General features: G+C 38.5%; 1 protein-coding gene across 3 annotated transcripts; it reads right to left on the bottom strand.

The window, feature by feature from the left end:
* Positions 133-24,235, bottom strand: TTC39C (tetratricopeptide repeat domain 39C). 3 transcript variants are annotated; one of them, XM_021388618.1, is made up of 13 exons: positions 24,079-24,235; positions 22,502-22,630; positions 21,427-21,541; positions 17,432-17,786; positions 16,027-16,195; positions 11,838-11,931; positions 11,006-11,113; positions 10,425-10,534; positions 9,633-9,756; positions 6,857-6,954; positions 5,825-5,929; positions 4,153-4,191; positions 133-3,564 (listed from the first exon to the last, which is right to left on the bottom strand). In XM_021388618.1, the coding sequence occupies exons 1-13, from the start codon at positions 24,109-24,111 to the stop codon at positions 3,475-3,477; spliced, it is 1,569 nt and encodes a 522-aa protein (XP_021244293.1). In that variant the 5' UTR covers positions 24,112-24,235; the 3' UTR covers positions 133-3,474. The 3 variants fall into 3 exon arrangements, with proteins under 3 accessions (XP_021244293.1, XP_021244294.1, XP_021244295.1); XM_021388619.1 differs by lacking the exons at positions 21,427-21,541; positions 22,502-22,630; positions 24,079-24,235 and having other exon boundaries at positions 880-3,564; positions 17,598-21,420; XM_021388620.1 differs by lacking the exons at positions 21,427-21,541; positions 22,502-22,630; positions 24,079-24,235 and having other exon boundaries at positions 880-3,564; positions 17,460-17,595.

Genomic DNA, 24,235 nt, shown 5'->3' with positions numbered 1-24,235 from the left:
TTTGTAAAACCCCATACAGCTCTACACCACTGTAATACTTGCTCCTGATCCACTTTCAAATACCTACAATGCAGTTTTGAAACAAGAACAAGAACTGGGAAGACAATCAGATTGCTGTAAACTGAAAAGCAATTCGATACCACATTTGGGGAATTTTATTTCAGAATAAAGCATAACTAGAATACTGTAACAATCAGAAAGATCCATACGCTGGAAGGGTGATACAAGAGGTGTAATGACAGAGGGACTACGCAATGGAAAGGCGTTATAAGGGAAGGAAGAAAAGCCTGCTCACCCACCTCCAAAGATCTAGATCTCACAGGTGAAAGCTCCACCAAGGAGGGATCTCCAGCAAGAGATCCTTTCTCAGTGGCAGTCAGCCCTTCAATGAGGCCTAAGAGGTCACACAGTGAATTGCGTTCACCTGTGCTCCAGGGCTGACCAGGTCCTTTCCAGAGGCACTCAACCAGTGGTTCAGGCCGTGACTCAACAGTTACCATACAAATATGAAACAATCAGAGACAGGAGAAATTAAAGTGCTTGCTTTAGAGTAAATTAGAAGCATTTTTCCAAAGTGTAGGGATACAACAAATACACTTGTGTGTAGGGGATTTTTTTTCTTTTTTTAAATGTAGATCTGATTTCTTAAAAACATATTAAACCTCATTTGTTCTATGGTTGATCTCAACATGACACATGTAACTCACTTTCTAAACCAGGAGTCTGAAATTATACTGGAAGAGCAAAAGCTGAGGTAATTACTGACTAGAAAGCTTCTTACAGAGTCATCTGGCATCCCAGAAGTTTTTCCAGTGCTCAACATCACCTTGCTTAGGTCACCAATTTGAAAGACAAATTCAAGGAGCCAGGGAACAAAACGCATGTCCACGTTTCTTTTAATTTTACTCAGAAATATAAAAGTGCAAGTTCTGTAAATCAACAACATTTACAGTACGTCACAATAAATATGCCACTTTGTGACATCTATAAATTCTAGTTATTTATTTGAAATGAGTCATATTGAGATAAAAACTGCATCAACATCAACAAAAAATACCTGACTCAGTAAAGATATTCTTAACATGTTAACTAGCAAGATGCATATTCTATTATTGCTATTAGACCATGCCTCCGAGTTCCAAAGTATAAAATCTTATCAGTTTGCACAAAATACAGCTGAAGTTTTTCTCATCACAGGCACAATCTAACCTAAAAAATAAACGTGACATTTACAAAGCAGGAGATTCTCCTACGGAAGGAGAAAAAAAAATGACAGATAATGACAGTTCCATTTCAGTGACGATTTGCTAAATCCACAGAAAAGCTGCAACTTGCACAGAGTTAAACCGTTACATGAATATATAGTGTCTTTCCGGACTCACTCTTGGCCTGGTGAGAACAGGCCTCGTAATCAGATTTACTACAGTTTGCTAGCTACCTCCACGTTTGTAGACCCCAGACATCCCAACACCAATCACATGCAGGTGCTTTGTGTCCTGAACAGCCTAGGCTCACGGTATACTTAAGCAGCGTGTTTTAAAGGAATTTTGCCATTAAATGCACCATTTCTATCTATTTACCCAGAGTGGACTGTGTCTCTGACACAAAATATTAAAAGGTAGGACAAAATAGGATTTCAAGTACACTGAAGACCTTTCTTTAAAATTATAATTTGGATTCTAAGTGTTCGCTATATATATATATACACACAGACACACAAGATGCTGTTTTCTGTTCAGTACTTATTTGGATTGACCAATTCAAAAAAGGTTGAACACTCCTTTGTGATTCAAAGGAGTTGGTGGTAGGTGGATGGTTGGACTGGATGATCTTGTAGGTGTTTTCCAACCTTGCTAATTCTATGATTCCATGAATATTACTGATTAAACTGAATAAAAAAAGTCAACAGAGTACTATTGGTAACACACCCAGATTTTAGAAAAATAAAGCCTCTCCTATCCTTCAGGAACTTCCACAGAAGAGCTTAACTGCTCTAGGAGTGCAACTAATTTCATTTGGCCTACCACATACAGTATTACTTTTCTCCTCCATGTCAGTCTTGCTTTAGGTGCAACCTCAAAAGCAAATCAGTGAAAGTTAGATGTGGGGCAAGGTATAAAACCTTGGTAACGCGGCAACATATTCTGCAACAAGTTAGAAGAAGAAAAACATTTAAGCTAAGGAACTGTTTAAGGCAACCTGACCAAAGCAAAGATAAGGCTTTTAGAGAATTATTTCCAAAGATATCCAGTTTTCTTAGCTTTGCGAAGTAACATAATTTAATTAACTTCCTGGTCAGATTTCCATTCATAAGTTTCTTTAAAAAAATATTTACCTTCTCGATAATGATACTAACTGAATATACAGCACAGGGAGATGCTATAGACAAAATGTTTTTGGTTTTTTTGGGTGTTTTTTTTTTAAAGCTACAAATGAGCACACAGATGGCCAAGTATTTAAAAAAAAATACAGATATGCAGTCATGATGAAAGCTTCAAGCTCTCAGAGGCATTTCAGTGTCTTAACAGCACAAATCTGGAATATCATACAGAGACTTAAGATAGCGTAGCATTGGTAAAACTATAAAAATAGGGTTGGGGGTGGGTGGTGGGTGTATTGTTTCGTCTGTTTGTTTTAATAGCTGTAAAAGTCACTGTGATAAAGGTTTAGCAGCTTCAGTGGAAAGCACGTGAAATCGTTGTATGTGGCCTACTTATTTGAATGCACTAGTTGGAGCATTAAGAGGAAAATAAAAATCACTCTCACCGTAAGTACATGTAGAACAAAGCATTTGGCTGGAATGTACCAGAAGCGGAGATGCTAAGTGTTGATTTAATTTATATCAGAAGTATGAGCCGAGTTGAAAAGGAAGCAACAAATAATGGAAAGGGGATGGGAGGCTTAAATTTGGCAAATTATTCATCATGAATCCACTGAAATAAACCTCTGAAATTCAGCAAGATCTGCTTTTTGTGGCTGAATGGTTTTCCTTCTCTTATTTTCTTGAAGCATTAGCCAAAACAGAAGTGTTCTGCCCGCTCCCTTCTCCAACACTGACACCAACTACTTTTATTGTATTCTAATCAAAACAGGAATGGTCTCCTTTTAACATATTTTAGATTTAGATCTACTTTAAAATGTTTTTAAAAAATCCCATCTGCCAACGTGGAAGTCAGCCGTGTGCTTATTTAGGCTCGCCTGCTGAGTCACTAATAACCGTGTTCCCCTTGGTTTAAACAAACTAAAAACTGAAGAGTTAAAATACGCAAGGTCACTTAACCTTCTGCTTGGTTGATTTACTTTCAGTTGAAATTGTAGTCTTTTACTAAGCCATACCAACTTTTAACCATACTATGAAAGTGTCTCTGGCACAAGTGGTTTTCAGAAGAAAAGCTGGTCTTCCCAACAGCGTTTTCTTCTGCTTCATCCTAAAGTGCAGAAACTGTGGGAATGGATAACACAACTTCCTGTCCGTCACTGTGGAACAACTTCCTTTAGAGAGGCTAAGGCTGCATGGATGCGGACGTGCAATCTGTTCTCAAAGTCATAGCCTGTAAATTCCTCCTGAAATACAAAAAAAAGCATACAAATATTAGATTCCTTCACTTTAGGATATGAAAATGATTTTACTAGTAATGCTTAAGAGGTCAAGCTACAAAACAGACTGAAGAGATGAAGTGGAGATTCTGTATTGCTGTTCATATCTCTGGCTTACAGAAATTCGAAGTTGCTGAAAAGAGCAGAAAGCTTCAATTTTCAATGTGGTATTTGGATCCTATCCAGTTTAACAGCATCTGGAAAATTATGCAAATCTTACAGCACAAAAGAGATCCCAACATACCCAAGTCAGGGACCAGAGGGAACATATACAAAGGGGAGAGCTGCAGTTTTCAAACTTTTATTGCCGAATCTTAGCCAAAAAATTTGGCAAAGTCGTAACAGTTCAGCAGAGGTCACTGTTGCAAGCTCTGTACTGCAACTGACCTATAAATACGTATTTACAAAACACAGATGTGCTTCATATATATAAATATATACCTACAAAGTTAGCATTGTAGATTACAGGTGATGGACACTGACAAAAAACAACCACCACAACTTCTCAAATACCCTCCTCTCAAAATGGTAAGTGTGAAGTGTCTTAGTTTTTACCTTGGCTTGGAGAAGTAAGGTTTTGCCTCTTGGCACGGTCTACAAAAAGAAAAGACGCTGTATTAGAACTGCATCACAAATGTTACAGAACATATCTCAAGTATACAGCCTAGAATAGCATCTCTACCTTGAAAACAAGGTATTAAGCAGACAAAAACCTCTCAAATTAGAAAATCAGAAATACTAATAGAGCAGTATTACATATTTCAAGTCTTCAGCAAGAAAGGAGCAATTTCAGCTTCACATGGAAGTTGCTACTGATGATGATGAGCTACATCAGCGCACATGGAGACAAACGAGGTTACAGATAAATGACTAATTGTTCAATAGAGTAATTTTTGTTTCTTAATCAAAATCCTTTATTTAAAGGAATTGTTTTTTTTTTTAAGAAATAAAAGTTGTTTCAGAAATCTTCATTTCAAACTGTAAAGGAAAAGCACATGCACTTCCAGATTAATACTTACTACTAAAATGTTCACATATTATTTCTTATTATAGAGTACCTTTTTATTTAAAGTATTACAAATGAATAACAAACTGCCTACTAAGAAACAGAAAAAAGTTTTCTTATTCAATTATACCTGACTATAGTCTTAGTTATTTACATTGGTTAAGTTGCCTTCGCAGAGTATAAAACTTCTACAAAAAAGTTCTGCATCAATAATATGATGCAGCCATACTAAGATCTCACATAACATGGTTCTAATCAAGTTAACTTAATGAAGATGAATCAGACTGTATGACAGATCAAACATATAATTGTGAGTCATTTTAAAGTAACATACATTTAATAAAAGCGCACTTTTGATACTAAAATGCATAGTCTTCAATACGTATGCCTCTCTGGTGAAGATAATTCATAAAATTCTATTCCCTTCCCTTTCATAGTCATTACAGAGCTCTCAAATATGAATTGTGTGGTATCTGAACCCAGTAAGTGCAGTCTTCTAAAAACAGCACCATTTACTTCTAATTCTAGCTCTTGCCTTTCCCCACCTGACCCCATCCCACGTAAGACAAGCAGCATTTATTTCCTCACCGAGTGCCACAGGAGATGGCTTCCTTCACATCCTAAGTGCTACGTACCACAGCTTCTCAGCAGCAGCTACAAGCCAAGGCTTATTCAGCCCCAAGTTGAGTGTTTACTCAACGTGAAGCCTGTTAGGCTACCATGCGCACATGCAATACGTAAAGCAAGAAGGAAAGAGGGAATGCTCCTAATTCTCAGAACCTTCAGATAACTTCACTACCTGCCACACTTCTCCTTAGCAGCAGTTGCAACAAATGCGAACTTTTTGGTGAGAAGGAATAAATAATCAATCAAAATACAGTGCTTTGCTCATCAAAATTCTTGTTTTGGTGCAGACTGTCCATAAACATCACAGCTACAGAAAGACAGAAGGTTTGCACACGTTTATTTTACTGCTAAAGAACGGTACCACCAACGATCAGGAAATGTAGCAACTCCCCTGAAGAATCCCAGAGGGCCTCATCATTTATGTAAGAATAAAACCCAGTAACAACTAAGTGTGGCATGACAGTGTTACCGACAGGTATATTAAGCTTCTCTCCCATAAACTTTGCTTGTTTCATTGTTTGTACAGTGCTATGCTGACTCTGCACCCCTCTTTGATTATTTTTTAAAGAGTTTAAAAATAGGTTATACCATTACCTCTGGATTGTCTAACAGCAGACAGCCAAGCTCATAGCAAGCATATGGCTGGATGTACAAGTTGTTTTGACGGCACAGTTCATCTTTAGCAGCCTGCTGAAAGTACTATAAAAAGAAAAGAAAAAAAAGATTGAAATAACATGTTAAATTTGAACATTTGATCACTTAAAAATCCAAAAGTACCTTTCAATTTTAAGCATTTGAAATTAGCCAAACAAAAGGAGAATATGTTAACATTTCCAGTGGTACAGATTCTTAAAACTAGGACCTGGAGGTTTTCGCTAACGCTACTGAATCAAGGCAAAATTATTTGTTTGCATTTTTTGCCACGCAATACGTTGACCATGTCAAGGTTTTTCCAACATTATATTCAAAACTATTAAGCCTAACAAGGAACTTTAACTTTGGAGAGTTAAGTGCACAGATTATTTAAACTAATTCTGAGGGTGGGGTGGGAGGGAGACATGATACCAGCAACAGCTCTCTAGTTCATTATGTGAAATGCATTCACTTTTGGGGAGGGAAGAAAAAAAAAAGTTCTGCCTACAGAGTAAGGCCTGAAACGGTGGCAAATTTATTTTTTTTGAACTTGCTAATTGTCATACCTCTTCGTGTCTAACAGCTCAATAGCTCTAGGGCAGAAGCAGTACATCTATGCCTTCAAAAGGCCGAGCAACACGTTTTGTGTTTGTTTTGTTCTTAAGCTGATTTTGTTGTTGTGCAGAGTAAATCCAGTAGCACAAGAACTCTTCCAGTCTTCTTCCCAGGTGCCACTTAACTCTTGCTCCACAAGCCACTTTAACTGCCGTGTTTGCTCAACATTAGACAACTGCTTTTACAACAGAACAGAATAAAGCTGTCCCAAATTCAAGATTTGAAAAGAACCCAACGTATTCTGTTGGAATTCATACAACAGACTGATCAATAGCACTGAAAATGAGCGGCATGCTTAACAGACTTTCTCAATAGTATTTACTGCTTAATAAAATTATAGTTCACAAAATAGGACAAATGGTATAATTGACAACTTACCTGAACAGCATCTTCAGAATTTCCCAAGCATTTGTGTATGGCACCAAGAAGCAAATTCCTCAAACCAACAGCTGATGAATCATCAACATCCTGACAAGCTTAATGAAAACATTCCAATAAACAAACAAGGTGGACTGAAATCTTTCCTTTGACAAGAACTGCAATCTACAGTGATTTTTTTAGTCTAATGGCTAAATTCGAGCAGAAAAAGGAGATGCTAGTAACAATCAACACGAAAGTAATTTAACTTCTTTTAAATACAACCCTTTTTGTGTCAGTCTCCTCAAGCAATCTGTTACTAACAGTAATAATTCCTATCAGAAACGATTTGGCCCTCTGAAGTCACAGGCAGTTGGCGTGCTCTTCTCACAAGAAGAGAACACATTTCTCTGTCACTGAATTATCAGCTAGAAAGATGAAGTTAAGAAACAACTCCTCCTGGTGTTATTGGCAACTGGGTTGTCCCAGATATTGAAAGAAAAATGCACAGTCCAAGTTTCAAAGAGAACACGGCAAAAAATTCAAGCACTTCAGATAAAGTAATCTGTTAATCAGATAAAAATCTGTTCTGAACTGAAGACAAGTGACAGATACAGAAATCCACACTGGACTGAAAACTCCAGCTTAGAGTGTTCTGGCATCATAATTCCCAGTGCTCATTAGCAGGTATGCCTGATTTTTGGGCCAGACTGTGATTCAGACATCACCAAGTTGGGAGGGGGTGTTGATCTGCTGGAGCGTAGAAAGGCACTACAGAGGGACATGGATAGACTGCATCGATGGGCCAAGGTAAACTGCATGAGTTTCAATAGGGCCAAGCATTTGGGTCCTGCACTTTGGTCACAACAACCCCAGGCAACCCTACAGGCTTGGGGAGGAGTGGCTGGAAAGCTGCCTGACAGAAAAGGACCTTGGTGTGCTGACGGACAGTCAGCTGAAAATGAGCCAGCAGTGTGCCCAGGTGGCCAAGACAGCCAATGGCATCCTGGCTTATATCAGGAATGGTGTGGTGAGCAGGACTAGGGAAGTCATCCTGCCCCTGTACTCGGCATTGGTGAGGCCCCACTTTGAGTACTGTGTTCAGTTTTGGGCACCTCAGTACAAAAAGGACATGGAGGTGCTGGAGCAGGTCCAAAGAAGGGCAACAAGGCTTGTGAAGGGCTTGGAGAGTATGCCCTACGAGGAGAGACTAAAGGAACTGGGGCTGTTTAGTCTGGGGAAGAGGAGGCTGAGGGGAGACCTCATTGCTCTCTTCAAATACCTGAAAGGTGATTGCAGTGAGAGCAGGGCTGGTCTCTTCTCACTGGTGACAGGTGACAGGACAAGGGGGAATGGCCTCAAGTTGCACCAGGGGAGGTTTAGGTTGGATATCAGGAAAAACTTCTTTCCAGAAAGTGTTGTAAAGCACTGGAACAGGCTCCCCAGGGAGGTGGTTGAGTCACCATCCCTGAATGTGTTTAAAAACCGTTTGGATGTGGTGCTCGGGAACATGATTTAGCGGTGGGTTGATAGAGTTAGGGTAATAGGGTTAGGTTGCAGTTGGACTTCATGATCTTGAAGGTCCTTTCCAACCTGAGCAATTCTATGATTCAGCTGCGCAGTGCTGTGTTCACTGACGCACGTAACCATCTCTAGATGAATCACGCTCCATTTTGATCAGGCTTATTAGTACCAACTCAGAACAGCTGTTAAATCAAGGCTAGTTCCACAAGGAACCATTTGCACCTGTCTGCACCATCGCTTCTAGAGACTCCAGTAACATGGGTATCTGCAGGAATTTTCAACCCTTGAAAAGGAGCTCTGGGAGTCTGGGAGCAGAAGATCTCCTTTAACTTCACATTCTGCCTCATATAATAAACTCTGCCTGATTTAAACCAGTTCTGCAGTCACAGTGCGGTTAATCGACAACACAAATAAACCACCTATGAATAACTAAGAGTTGGCTGCATTAAGTATTTGGAGACATACATAATGCTATCAACTCTCATTCTTATTACTAGTCTCAAGTTACTTGGTATTTTACTTACAAAGATACACGTGGATACAGCTTAATCCCTACAAACCAGAGTTTTATTATGTAAGCTTCTAGCCCCAAGGAAAAGTGAGGCAACTCCCCTCAGAAAAGTAAACCCACAATGTCCAAGAAGAGAGGAAACAAATTAAAAAAATACTCCATCATCTCGTCATTCTGTAGCTACACATAAGGTACAGCAACACTTTCACTGAGCAGAAAACCTACAACCAAGGACTGCTGATGCAGACTCATCTGTCAGTGTCAAGCCTTACAAGAAGCTTATCTCTGCATTTTAATCCAGGCTGTTATTTCACATTAATATGTGCACCACCAGCAGAAACTTATAAGAAAGATCTATATTGCTTTTGAGCATGCAGCACAGAAGTATCTACTGTTTGCAACCTCCAAGATTGCCTGTTCTACAAGAAAACTACAGAAAAAAATACTAGAAACTATTTTTACATGGCTAAATCTGCTTTCATAACCTGCACCATTATATTCTGGGACTAGAAAGTTAAAGATATTAAGGCAACTGTCATCACACTATTTAAATTATCTTAGATTAAAAAGAAGAATAAAACCCACAACTACTCCTGGGGAAAACAAAACAAAACAACCCACTTTGCTCCTAAAACTATTTTGCTATCGCATAAGCACACAGGTTTAAATTCTCATGCTACAGCAATCAGCTAGTCCGCACAAAGGAAGAAAACTGCGTACCGCACTTCAAATAAATAAATACATCAAGAATCCATATTATACCTTGGCTCATGTGCTGTAGGTTGGAGAGGGAGCAGTTTGGAAGGGCTTTCCATAAGTACAATACTTCAATGGATGCCAGGACACAGAGCTCTTTGGTTGGCATTTGTTTTCTGAATCTATCTGCCTGCAATTGGAAAGAAAGAAGGAAGAGAGATCTGTCATCTGTCCTTCTACGGGGAACATAATACTCACAAACAATTTACAAATAGTAAGTGATGCATGAAAGCATCCAACAATTTTCTTAAAAATAGTCATTGGCAATTTAGTTTAAAGTTTAAGACTAATAAAACTTTTAAATTAATTTAAGGGTTACATGTTGATCAAAGTTAAAGCTTCTTTATTTGCAGCCTACATTTGTTTCCTTCTATTTAACAATCCCAACTGCGTACTGACTGGATGCCGATACCGCAACATCTGCAAGATCCTAAGTTGGGTGATCCTCACTACACAATTCCAGCTTTCAAGGAGAACCATGGCTTTGACTAAAAAGATTTTTAAAAGAGTAGAAAAAACAAAGCTAGAGAGAAAATTATGAAAGCAGCTACAGCCTTGTGTATCTGTATGTTTAATAACTACTTCAGTTGAAAAGCCAATTCACATTTTGTTTGCCAAGTCTTTAAAATATATGACGCTACCTTTTTTTCCTCACCTGAATCCTTTCCATTAATTCAACAAAAGCCAAGGAGGAGAAAACAGATACTTCATTCAAAAAATAAATACTGGTAAAGAATGCAACACAGCTATCAGACTGAATTACTGTTCTGAAACAAGTTAGCTTATGCTAAACCAAACCTTTTTCACTGAAAATTGTTCGATCTGATTATTTTTTCTTTTGAAAAGCTTCTGAACTTCCTTGAACACATTCTGAGCACCGTTGACATCACCAGTGGCTCCTTGACACACTACGACACAGAAACAAAAATGTGTTAACACTGCCGGGATTTAAAAAAAAAGGGAAAAAAGATTAAACATCAGAGTTATGGGGAGAAAAACCGCTCACTGCTGCAAAGAACCTGGAGTGGGACGTGATGAACACAGAAATCCCAACTCTCCCAGGTATGCTCTGCGATCACTAACAAGTCAGTATTGTTTTCCATATCCACTAAAGGACCTAGTATCACCCAACAGCTAAGGATTTATTAAGTAAATCTTCTCAATTCACTGTCAGCTTAGCAATAGGTCATGTAATAATCACAGCTGGAGGGCAAGGGCATATACACATGCATTAATAAGTTACATAAAATTACGTAAGTACAGTCTGACAGACAGCTGCATAAGCAGCAGTGTGGAACCCACTAAGAGCACTAGTCAACGCAAAAAATATCATAGCACATCTTGATTTATCACTTGAACTCATCACTGGAAATACTCACCTGCTGTTAAATAAGCATAATAGCACTGAGACCACCTGGATTCATTTTTAAGCCTTTCAAAGGACTCAAAGGCATCTTTGAAATTCATCTCTATCATGCTGCACCAGCCTAAAAATAAGACCAACTTAATGAAGCACAGTAATTCAGATGTAGTATAAACGTTAGTGAAACATACCATCTGCTTATGAGAGCTGGAGCTAGCTTAACAGTTACACCAATAACTGGAAAAAATTTAAAAACAAAACTAATCAATAATACATTTTAAATCTGGTTTAAATTAACTGGAAAATATTGAGTTATACGTGGTATACAAGACAGTGAAACAATTCACACTAACAACAAATCTAAACAGACACCAAAAGCCCTTCCTTAGCTACTACCAGCTCCTTTATTGCTCTTGAACCAGACACATTTGAAGTTTCTCTACTCTAAAGACTTGCATGCAAATTAAAAGCAGAGCAAAAGATGACACTTTTTGTTGACGTTAATCATTTCCTTCCATCAGTAGCATAAAATGAAATACAAAATATAGGTCCTGCAATCTATGAAGCTCCATTAGGATCTATTCGTTTTTGACACAGAAATGGCAATTCCATTTCAAACAATCTTCTGCAGGTGAACAGTTTCAGAGAACTTTAATATTATCAACAATTGTTGAGTGCAACTCAACCAAATAAGAGGACAGGATTATTAACATCATCCGGTCGAGACAAGAGCCAGAACTCTAAAACCTTTATTAATAATCCTAAACAAAATCATTCATTTTCTTTATTGAAGTTATCAGTCAAAACTTGAAAGTGAAATATTTATAGTATAAAGATATCCCACTTACCTATTTCGTATAAGCAAACATGCTGAATCTCCCTTTGGTCTGTTGCAAGTTCCAAAGCAGTATGAAATGAAGCCAAGGCACTATTGATTTGACACTAAGAAAGGCAAAGGGGGGGGGGGGAAAAATGAGACAAAGAAAAGACAGAAAATGGAAAAAAGAGAGAAGGGGGGGGGGGAAAGAGAGAAAAGGTCAGATGTCTGCAGTTATAAAGATCAAACTATCCACCACATTTCAAAAGAACACAATCAGTTTGGTGTTAACATGAATTTAAAGATAACCATAGAGTGAAAATAGATAGCATTGTCATACAGATTGCAGCCTCTGGTTTAATTAGACAAGAGGAAAAACATCCCAGTGAGAGGAAAAACACAAAACTGATTTCAGATTTTAAGCAAATTAAAAAACACCCTGGAGCTACCAGTTTGAAAGAGAAGGGATAACACTCCTTTGCATACCAGCTTCACACTTCATATCCTTCGGCCAGCTTCCCTCCTCCCTGCTATTTAGATCTGAACACTTTTGAATGGAAGCATGGGCAAATTGTGACAGTCTTTATTTACACCAGTGAGCACACTTCCTAAAGGGATCCTATAGTGAACATGTTTTTCCCCACGTTTCATATTAACGACATGAAACCTAATGCAATAACCATATTAAAAGACAAAAAGGAAGTATCAGTAATAGAAAACAACTCAAATCTGTATTTAAATGAAATCTTGAACAAGAATACAACGCATTTGCTTTGAAAGTAATAATAGTCAATTATAACATGTACAAAAATGAAAATTAAAACCTATGGTATGGAACCTGCCTTCAAAAAGTCAAGTAAATAGAGAAAAGAGAAAAAGGGGGAAGTGGAAAGATATTGGTGGAGTTTAATAACGTAGCAATGATCACCAATAACTCACACTCAGTTAAGATAATCTCTCAGCCTTTGAGATCAGCATCTGTACTCCTTCTGTTCACTGTTAAGTCCGAAATGCACAGGCTTTATGCAGTGAGCCTAACTGAATTCAAAACCCACTGTAAAACGTGGTAGAGTTGTACCTCAGGACATGCCACTGCTCCCTGCCCTACCCCTCGCCCAGCTCTAGAGTGATTTAATTCCATCTCCTCCTTCGTCTCATCAGGCAGAACTACTCGAGATGCTCCGTATTGCATCAAGACAGCACAACTGCCAGCAGTTACAGTAGCTGTAACAGTATAAACACTGCGTACTTAGAAAACAAAGCAATGATTAAACAAAGATGTTTGTTGGTATGACAGAAGAGTCTAACCCATCTGCCTTTCTGTTCAGCGTATTTGCCCTTATCAGGGAGCCTGAGCAATATACAGCTTGTTCTGTTTTATAGCAGCACATGCTCCTCAGCATACATTAATAGAAAGCACTGAAAAACAGTGCCAAGCGTTTTATGCATAAGCTTTCCTTAAGTATCAAGCTCAGTAAACATGCTACAGAGATATTCCTCACTAACTGAAAGCATCAATTATCTCCAGGGACTGGGACAACATGCAGAATACGAACTTCTACTCATACTGTTAATTCTTAAAATAAAATTAATTACCATCTACTTACTGCTTCAGAGAGTAGAAGGTAAGAATTATACAGGCAGATGAGTCAGCAAGTAGAACATCAAGGCTGACTTTTTACAGTTATGATAATGAGTTAAAAAAAATAGAAATGTAGACACAAACATGTAATTCCCTAGTCTTTACTTATGCTACTCTTGAACATAATACAAACACAATAGAAAAGATTAATCCATAAAGCTTGTAAGATATCTTGTATGATTAAGATAGCTCGTATGATTCTATGATTCTTTCTAAAAAACTCACTCTCAGTTTCAGTGCTTATTATTACTCATGCCCCCAGACTAGTTTTCCTTTCCACACTCTCCCACCCCTAAATTAGAATTATGCCCCTGACACCAAGATGTCTGAAAAAGAGAACTAAAAAAAGCAAGAGAACTTGTCAGCAGCGTATTTAATAATGTCATATCACTGGACATTTTTATTATCCTGCAGATTGAACACTGTAGCACACCTGAGCAAACCCCTGGTGTTCTGGGGGTCAATGGAGTATTTGCTACTTTTTCTCCCTTGACCTATGTCAACACAGCCCAACAGATCAAGCCTCAGAACGCGAGGTTGTTTGGTTTTTTCTGTCCCAAGCCCAAAGAGGTGTTTATATATACACACCCAGAGTACAGACAAGGAGAAGTGACCTTGCACAACTAGGGATTCTTTCCCAGTTTGGTTTTGTTTCATGTGCATTTCAGACCGGTCTGTTTTGTCCTATTTATAAAAACAGATTAAGATCCTTAAAAGGTGTTGCTATCTAAAGAAAAGATAAAGTAATATTGCAAGCTAAAAGGCAGAAATACAGCAGATCCCGAACACCACCTTTCACAGTTTTTCACTAAGAGGGCAGTGAGGCGCTGGCACAGCTGCCCAGAGAAGCTGTGGTGCCCCATCCCTGGAGGCGCTCAGGGCCAGGTTGGATGGGGCCCTGGGCAGCTGAGCTGGTGGGGGGCAGCCCTGCCCATGGCAGGGGGTAGGAACTGCATGATCTTTCAGGTCTCCTCCAAACTAAGTCATTCTACGATTCATGATGCAGAAACTACCTGATGGAACTACCAGCATATTAGTTTACAATGTGAGTGTAAGCACACTTCTGGTTCAGAAGGTTGGAGAAATGCTGCAAACCAATGCTCAAATCTGCAACATCTGTAACCAGAAGTGTGTTGTGCGGAAACTCAGCGCAGCTCCCTGTGCCACTGTCACCAGTAACACCTGTCCTCGCTATTGTGGCAACAACATTTGAGCAAGTAAGGCTTGTGATTTCTTAACAGAGTCTACAAAAGAGTTCAAGACATGTCAGTAAAACATTTACACAGACTCCCAGCAAACTTGCAGCGCTACAATACCCATGAGAACAAAGCAAGAGCAGGAAAAAAACCCAACCGTTGAATGGTCAGCTCTCATGCAAACAAATGCGTTCATAGCAAAGGACCATTTTAATTCCTGTTAGCAACTAGAAAGCACTCTGAAGACTAAGGTATGGCTACAGAGCCTAACAAATGGCATTCTGCCTACCCAAGGTAACTATTTTATTACCGTTGCCACGTGGCCTCTAGCACTGTTTTACTTGGAGCTAAACTTTGGTGCCTATCTGCAGCACCACTGGATACACAGGCACTCTAAAATAACACTTGTGACAGTATGATTCCCAATACGCACTGCTGCTTCCAGAAGGACAGAAGAAACTCATCACAACAAATAACTAAGCCATGTGCAAGAGGATGTCTGCAAAATCATACAAGCCACCAAAGACCATTCATCTGTTCTGTTGCTGCTGCTACCTCCCTCAAAATTGAGCTGCATTTGTGAGAATTAACTGCAAACCTTAGCAAAAGAACGGCCACCAACATCAAGTTCTTAAATTATGATACTAAGAAGAACATTCTGGTTTTGTGCTCTTTGGTTGGGTTTCCTTGATGATATAAATGCCTTAGAAATATTCTGGCCTGATAAACACAGCAGCGCAGTTGTCCAAAGTACTTTTACCATCTTGGATTATCACAGATCCTTAAAGAATAATTGAGCCAAAAGCCACGAGGCTGCTGCAGTGTTTGAAGAATACCATCCTGCAACAGCACTCACAAACACATTTCCATGGAATACACTCTGCTTGGGTCACAGCTCATCACAGCAACAGAAAAGATCCCATTTTGTTCTCTTAAAAGCAAAAGCAATTATTCGAGGGAAATTAGCGAAGATCGTTCAGCTGTAAGCGAACAATGCATAAAATGAAAAGCGGAAGATAAATGCTATGTACTCGGCAGCTAATACTCAGATTTCAGCTTGACAAGCAAAACCCTACTGGCTATTTATACCACAAGAAGTTACCAAACGAGGTTACCCGTAGCATGGAATTACAAATGTATCTAGCATAAGAATCAGAATTTCAAAGCGCTATTAAATCAGACAGGAGCTTAAGGGCTGATTTGGTACGCAAACTTGCAACTAGGAAGAAATTAATCCTCTCTTCTCACATATCTTTCTGTACATCTGTATCTTCAGTCACAATTTATTAAAGTTTGAACAGTTCATTCACACCAGAAAAACATCAGATACCAGGGGAGGAGATGGGGAAAACGTCAGCAAAAGAATAAGAAACATGCAATACCTCTAATCTCTGTATCCTTCCCTTGAAGAACATGAACAGAGAAGAATTTGGGTAAGCAGATTCTTTCTTTGCAAGAATCTCTTTTGCCTCCTTCAATCCTGCCTTGTTATCGCTGCCATCAAGAGCAAAAAAGGGGCGAACAACTGTATGGTACCACAACAAAGCTAATCTAAAAGGAACACAAGAGCAAAAATGATTACAGCTCATAAACGGAGATTGAAAGATAATGATCCTGAAAAACAAAGGATACGCATCTTTTCTTATCCAGCTTGACTATAGAACATTACACTATTACCATACACCACCGCATGGTGCACATACAATTTACTGCATGGTAACCAAAAGCAAAGTAACCATCAAGCTCACAGTATGTATCAAAGCATCATATTCATGAACTCTTTACAAGTCTATAGATTTTAAAACCGAAAAACCCACAAGAAAACAGTAAAACGTAATCATTCATTGGGAAACAAAAATAACACAAACAAACTCCACTCCCCAGCATGCATACACACCTGAAATGAAAGTAAAACAGAAATACATCTGGTGTTTGGAAGGGCAGATTTCTACACGACCTACATCACCCACAAGGAAACAAGAGCAGAGCACAAAGCTTCTCAGGGCTTTTTTTTCCCCCAGAAATGACAAAAGAAATCAAAAGGAACATTTAACCTGAACATTTTTCTTAACCAGAAGTATAACTCCTCAAGCAGAAGAAACTATCTCTGCTGTCAATACTTCAGAAGTGACATTTGACTGTACTTAAAGTAAGTCCAGCAATAAAAGCATTAATTTGGAGAATGTGATAACAAACGGCTCTCGTAAATAGCTTTAAATTACATCAGGCTAACCCTTCATCCAAGAAAAAGACTTGAATGCAATACGAAGGCCTGGGGAAAAAATGAGTACATGAAAGTGATCCTCGAAAAAGAACAAAAAGACAGTAAGGAAACACTCCATTTCTTCAGGTGCTAAAATTAAAAATAAACTGGAAAAGACAGTTGGTCAATAGTAAGGATAAACAACTGACATCGGTTACTCTCATACAAAATGCTATGCTCTCCCCATAGAAGACAATAAATCCACTGAGCATTCAGGGGATGCTTGTATTTGCTCTACTAACACGTTGGTTATTAGACATTAGAACACAAGGTACCGAAGAATACAGCATGACAACACCAAACCCCAAGCACACCAATAACTAACAGCAGAGAGATCTAGTGCACTAGTAAGTGATGAATTTACTACACCACAGCATGTTAAGCAACAAACTGCAAGTTTATTTTACCTGCTGTTGTTTTCTTTAAAGCAACACGACTTCTTTTTTGGCTCTGATTTTTTTTCCCCCATTTACTTACTTTCAGTACTAAGTTATCTACCAAAGCATTTCAATATAGCTACTCACGTAGCTAAAGGGGCCTTCATGTCCTTACTTTCACTTGCATACATCAGTGAGGAAAGCCCCTGTAGGCGGTCTCCAGGAAAACCCAGCAGGTTGATGATTTTGAGCAGGTTTGGGGGCACCATGGATATGCAAAGGTGAAAAAGTCCATATCCAAAGCTAACAGCACCTTTCAGTCTGTTTAGCGAATCCTCCGTTACACCTTCTGCGGCAACATGATTATCATTTGCAGCATCAGAAGTCAAGGATTCCTGAGTGGTTTTCTTCTGATATATTTCCTGAAGCGTATTAATGTCCGTATAGCACTTATTGTAAATTTTCCAGGCTTTTCGGAGGATCCATCCACCTTTTATGTATGCTAAACGTCAAGGGAAAAAATATTTCAAGAAACGTATTTCAGAAGCAGAACACAGTAAGTAGGAAATGCTGTTTCATGTATCCTAGGATGCTCTCTAGCAGCATAAAATTAACATTGCATAAAGGATTTTGATAAAAGAGCAGCTAGCGTCACTTAGAAGAGATCTTTCACATTGAGTAATACAGACTTTAGTGCTTTTCAGAGACCTTAAAACAGCGCACAGCACAGAAGGACTTTCCTGTTGCTATCCAGCAATACAACAGGCAGGACGAAATACAGAGACCAAAACAACTTAATACTGGATTCTGCCCCACTACAGAATGGAGACAGAATTACTGCCTGGCAAACAGAGGAAAGAAAAGCTTGAAAGAGGTTTTGCCTGAAGTCTAAATCATGTCAAAAGAAAGTTTGTGGAAAAATACTTAAAATGGAAAAAAAAAACAAACAAACAAACAAAAAAAAAAAAAACCCTTCCTTTGGATCTGTCAATAAGATTTTCAACATCATTATTACCCCCATCCCCCAAACTGGGAAATACAACATCTTACAATTTAATTAAAAAAAAAATCATGGACAGAAAGAAAAAAACAGAAGAATGCTTGAAATGTGTTTTCAAATATTTTTCGGTTGCGCAACTTATTCAATTTCAAATGCAAGCTGGATACCTAAATGTCCCTAAAAATCTGGTCTCGACCATTCCTAGTTTGGAATGGGAAGCCTCAGCCTCCCCGCCCTCTTTACAGGAGGACAGGGCAGCAGAATACGATGTCTGATCTGTGTGCCTGCACAGCACCCATCTTGGTTACAGCACATCCCTGGACAACGGCAGAAGTGGTAAACAGAAAGCAAACACAGAATGTACCTGCGTGCATTCACTGCAGAAGCTGACATAAGCATTTTGCCTGTGTTAGAGCCCCAAGAATTACAAACTGCACTGACGGGGGTTTTAAAGGACTGAAAGTGCGAAAAAATAAAAGCAAGGATAGAGCAGCAGTGTTCTAAACAGACACCACCAAGTTTGCAGAGATCAGTGTTATAACTGACATCAGAAATAGCAGCTTATGTCAAATAACAGGAAAATGCTAAGAATACCAAGCCACTCCTCGTACGTATTTGACATAATAAATAAATAAATTCCAGAAGAAGCATCATCACTGATTAGACTGCTCCTTTTTCAATTCTATTTATGCAAAGCTGGTTTGATAGTCTTAAATTACAGTGAGAAAGACTGCAAAATTTATTATCGCAGATGTGACAGAAGGGTGCTGTCAGCATGAACAGAAAGTATTTATAAAATGAATCCTGTACCTTGAGTTCCGTATTAAGCTGTTACAAGAATAAACGCAAATCTCTGCCATGATTCAGCTGCATTATGAGACTTACATTAGTCCAGTTCTCAGCAATTAGGTCACTTATTGGCTGCACAGGATCTTTTCAGTTATGTGGTTCACCACAAGATGAATACTCACACAACTTTTTATAGCAACGCAATGGACAAATAATGAGAAAACCAACACATTTTATCCATCCTACAGATCACGTTACTGTTAATAGCTTTGAAAAACTACTGCATTCAGGCACATGCATCAAACAGAAATGATGGGAGTGGGAAACAGTGTAACTTGAGGCTTTACCTTCACCAGTGTGCTACCACTAACAGCTCATTCAGACTGGAAGATTAACAGATGGGATACGCTCAGATAGAATAACCTAACGCAATGAAAAACTGAATTTATGATGCTTTTAAACATAAAAAAGAAAGAAATCAAGCCCAATCACAGAGCTGGGGTTTCTCAGGAAAAACTTCTCAAAGTAGCTGTCAGGTCCATGACAGCAGTTAAGAAAAGGTAGTTCAATATTGCTGCTGGAAGCTAATGCAAGCTGCTGCATCACTAACTTTTTGATGAAACTATTTTTGTTACATCCATGAGGGTGGAGAGGAAAATTGAAAATGTGTTAGGCATATGAGAAAGCAGCTCGCATGTCATCATATGCTTCTTGTCAAAATGTTCCAGGAAGAAAAACACAAGAAAGTTTTCACTCATCAGCCACTGATCAGTAGAATTTGTCTCTGTATTGGTTTGAAATGAAACTCATTTCAATAATCTGGCTGCTATTTCAGTACAGAAACATCTCCATAAAAACAAGATGTTTAGACATAATCAGAAAGATAACACACTCGGAAAAACTAAAATAACCGACCTAACAATTTAGCTAAATTGTGTCATGATGGCAGTAACTAACAGTCACTGACACTGCATTTAACTGCTTTGAATTTTAACTAAAGATTTCGGGTTTATTTTTTCCTCAGTAGAATAACCCAAATATACTGCACGCTCTGCAGTACTCCACTACCCACTTTAGTTCTCTGAGCAGCAGACGAGAGAGAAAGGGAACAAACACCACTCAGTTATAGTACCCAACCCAGTTACAAAGCTGGGGGGGTGGGGGTGGAGAGAGGTAAAAAAGAAGAAAAAAAGAAAGCAAAAACTTACATCATCATCATCAAAAATGATAAGAAAATCTTTCTGCAGCAGTAGATGTTGATATGGCAATCAAAAACACAGCCTGAATTTCTTACAGAAATAATTATGTCCTCCACAGGAAGATTTTAATGTTTCAAAGGATCTGAGTGTTATTTTCCTGATATCTTTCAGCTGGCCAGCAGGGTTTTCATTGATAGGCTGCTCTGGCTGCCACCTCTTGGTGTTCATAGAATCATAGAATGGCCTGGGTTGAAAAGGACCATCATGATCATCGAGTTTCAACCCCCCTGCTGTGTGCAGGGTCACCAGCCACTAGACCAGGCTGCCCAGAGCCACATGCAGCCTGGCCTTGAATGCCTCCAGGGATGGGGCATCCACAACCTCCCTGGGCAACCTGTTCCAGTGCGTCACCACCCTCTGTGTTCACTAATATTCATGAGAACCTAGAAATACTTTCCCTTTGCATGTGAAGCTTGACCACCTTTTCTGTAAGCTCGTGGATGAAGGAACATCCACGATGTTTAAGATGGTGCATAAGAGAACCTTATAAACAGCTTTTCAGATGAGACAAGGAGGTTTGTATTCAGTAAGACAGGATTAACCTCCTTGGCATGCAAGGACACACTTTGGTGACCAAAGAGTAAGAACTGATTCAGCAGTTCAAACTTGAACATCCTTCATTTAAAATTACTTTGGCTGGCATCTTGTCATCTGTGTTGTCACAAACACAATGCATATGGGACACTCAGATATCCTCAGGTGGCCTGGGCTTCAGCCCTTTATAACCTCTTTTATCACACAGGCCACACAAAGCACACAGATGCTAATCATCTTTGTACCAACTGCTCTAGTGCCTCTATGGGAACACGCAAAGGATTCCACTCAATGTAAGGTTGGTTACAAATAAAGGGAAAGCTGAAATCTGTACCAATTCAACTCATTTATGATGCTATTACACATACAATGGTAGAAAAATACCTCCACAAGTGTACCCATCTTGGAACACCTACCCTTTGAATCAAATGGAACTATGCTCTTTCTCAACATACAATCAACTTAATTGATGTGAACAGTTACCTTGCCACGTTAAGATCAGGCTTCACTACTAAGAGAGCATGCAAAAAATACATACAAACATTAAAGCCACAATGCACCTGATAATTCTTGTTTTACAAACAAGAGCACAGCCAAGTAGACTTGACAGTCCGCTACAATTATTTGTCTTTGTAGACGATCTACCATGGATAGAGGAGATTTTCGTCCATCGACCTGTTTGGAATAACACAAGCACAGAAATTTTAGCAGAAGTAACAAAGAATATTAGTCTAAACCTGACAAATTAACACATCCAAAAGCGACTGCAAGGTGTAGTATAGTTGCTACTAAATCAGCCCAGCATTTTCATGGGCAAAACTATGCTAACTCATCACGCAAGATGCTACTTAATAAACAGGAAAACTTCAAATATTTGCTATCAGCTTTTTTTTTTTTTTTTTAAAGATTCTACATAAACTCAGAAAAGATTTAAATTTCTTAACTTTAATGCATTCATAAGCACATCAGACATGCAACTAAAAGAGGTTTCCAACCAGAAGAGCAAAGAAAGGGGCATATGGCAAGGGGCAGGGAAAATACGGTGTTTCTTAGGAGCACACAGGTTCATTACTTTCTAGCAAGTAATGTGAAACCTGAAGAAAAATGACTAGTTTTTCTGGTACAGATTCACTGTGCCACACAATATTTTTGTACTCCTCACTGCTTCTCAGTCTGCATGCTTCATCCTTCCTTCATTATTTAGAATGAAAAATCTAGAAGCTGGAAAATTCCCTGGTTATATGCCTGACACTTTCATGCAGGCTCAATCTCATCTTTTGAGCATCACTAGAATGTGCACGAATGAAACTCAGCCTGAATCAGCCAGGCTACGAGCTTCCTGAAATAACTCTAGTAGCTCACTAATTTGATGCCTTAAGAAAATAACTACTACCATTAATACAACATCCTGCTTTAAAGGAGGAAACGCTTAAGTGTGACTACTTTATGACACTTTAGACTTCTAACTGAGATGTTCAAGTTACTTTCTAAATTTACTGTTTATCTCAACTGCTCTTCACATATCAAAAAACATACAGCAAAAAACAAAACAACCCAAAACCAAAGCACAAAAGGGAAGTTTGCAGAAATGTTTATACAATATATGATTTCATATTTTACAGATAACGTTCTTACATTCTTTTTAATTTTATTCTTGATTGTTTCAATAACTCCAGCTTCGTCACTCTCACAAAGCTTTTCTGTAGCCTTTAAGTCGTCACACGCCAGCTGCATTTTCTCTTCTTCAAACGTCATCATGGCATTCTACCAAAAACAGAACATTAATTCATGGGATAAAAATGAAATACTTCTATTCCTGCAAAAGCTGCAGGAGGTTTTGGTGAAAGTTTTCATGAAAACCGACTATAAAATTTACTTGTCATTAATGTACTAACATCAACACGTACATCAGCACATGTATTTCCATAAAGAAGCAAACCAAAGATCTGAGCGTGCCGTACCAAAACTTTACGACAGATCAGATCACATTAACTAAGAATTATCCCCTTGTCTTAATAAAATTTCATATGCTATCAAACTAAGCTTGTTGTCACATTGCATTAAGTGCAAGAAGAATTTGTGAAAATTCGCTTTCAATTATTGCTACGTAAGGCACCGTTTGCTTCCGTGCAGAAGATACTGCTTTTATATAACTCATTCATAAAAATAACTGGTCTCCAAAGTCCGGAATAAGTGACAGCTACTGCATAATAAGAAGTAGGAACCAGAATTCCTACACGGGTAGGAAGGGAAAAACAAATGAGAAACAAGAAAACACACCTCAGACCAGCCATCACCGAACAAATTTAGAACGAGTTTAAAAACAAGTAACTTCTTAATGCTTTATAAAACAAGAGCTCTGAATGACACAGACACACAGAGTGCTGCAGCTATGTTTAGAACAGTAGCTAAGCAAGATATGTTCAAGAACCACTGATGCTGCACTGTGATGTTATGCTTGTTCAGTGCATCAATTCAGATAAGCAAACCTGGGAGATTCTTCCTCTTTCCTTTCTCCTCTCCTTTCCATTGACTCAAAAGCAAACCATACACCACAGATTTCCTAAGCAATATGCTTCCCCATATCGCATACTGACATTAGAGAGAATTCAAATTAACTTCATTTACAACATACGTATTTCTAGCATACTGCAATAAATTCTGTCTCTAAGAAGAATATTACCATAGATAATTCCTGGTGCAATCTAACGCTAAGCAGCGATGTTAGAATAAAGACAGCCTAAAATCAGCCTAAAATCAAGATCTGCTCACTTTTTTAAAAAAAGAAATTCTCATTTTTAATACAGTTTAAAAAAAAAACAGCAAAAGCTATTACAAAAATGCTGTGAGTGTTATTTTAATAATACCTCTATTGCACATGTAAGAGAGGGTTTTATTGTGGCTCTTATAATGGAACACATAAATATTTCATACGCCTGAGAAGCTGAAGCACAGAACATTTACTTTCTATTTAAGCCACATAAGTAAACAAGTTTTATATAACGTAATGACTTGTTTTCTGCATACCCTTCACCTAACACTCTGAAAAAACTAAGTCTCATAAAAAGAAACAGATTTAAGCATCCACCATTATGAACTCATGGATTCACATACAAACATTTACCTCCACCGTTATGAACTCATGCATTCACGTACAAACATCAATCACAAGAGACAAGATGTGTGTTTACTCTCTGCTCCCATCTACTCACCAAAAAACTGACAAAACTGGCTCCAAAACTCATTAATGGGCTATGATTTCTGCAAAGAAAACAAAGAGCAGTTAACTCTATTTACACGCATTTCCTATTGTAAGGATTGATACTGCACTTCTTGATAAATAATACATCAGTAAATAAATTCAGGTGA

The sequence above is a fragment of the Numida meleagris genome, chromosome 2 (assembly GCF_002078875.1).
Source record: "Numida meleagris isolate 19003 breed g44 Domestic line chromosome 2, NumMel1.0, whole genome shotgun sequence".
Classification (NCBI taxonomy): Eukaryota; Metazoa; Chordata; class Aves; order Galliformes; family Numididae; genus Numida; species Numida meleagris.
Note: the sequence above shows the minus strand (reverse complement) of the source record. Positions and strands in the feature narration are given on the sequence as shown.

Coding starts and splice junctions, on each gene's coding strand:
- TTC39C (XM_021388618.1), bottom strand. CDS start 24,111: ATGAGTTTTGGAGCCAGTTTTGTCAGTTTTTTG. Junction 22,631..24,078: donor CCAGTTTTGTCAGTTTTTTG/GTGAGTAGATGG, acceptor TGTTTTTGGTAG/AATGCCATGATGACGTTTGA. Junction 11,114..11,837: donor TGTTTGCTTATACGAAATAG/GTAAGTGGGATA, acceptor TCTTATTTTTAG/GCTGGTGCAGCATGATAGAG.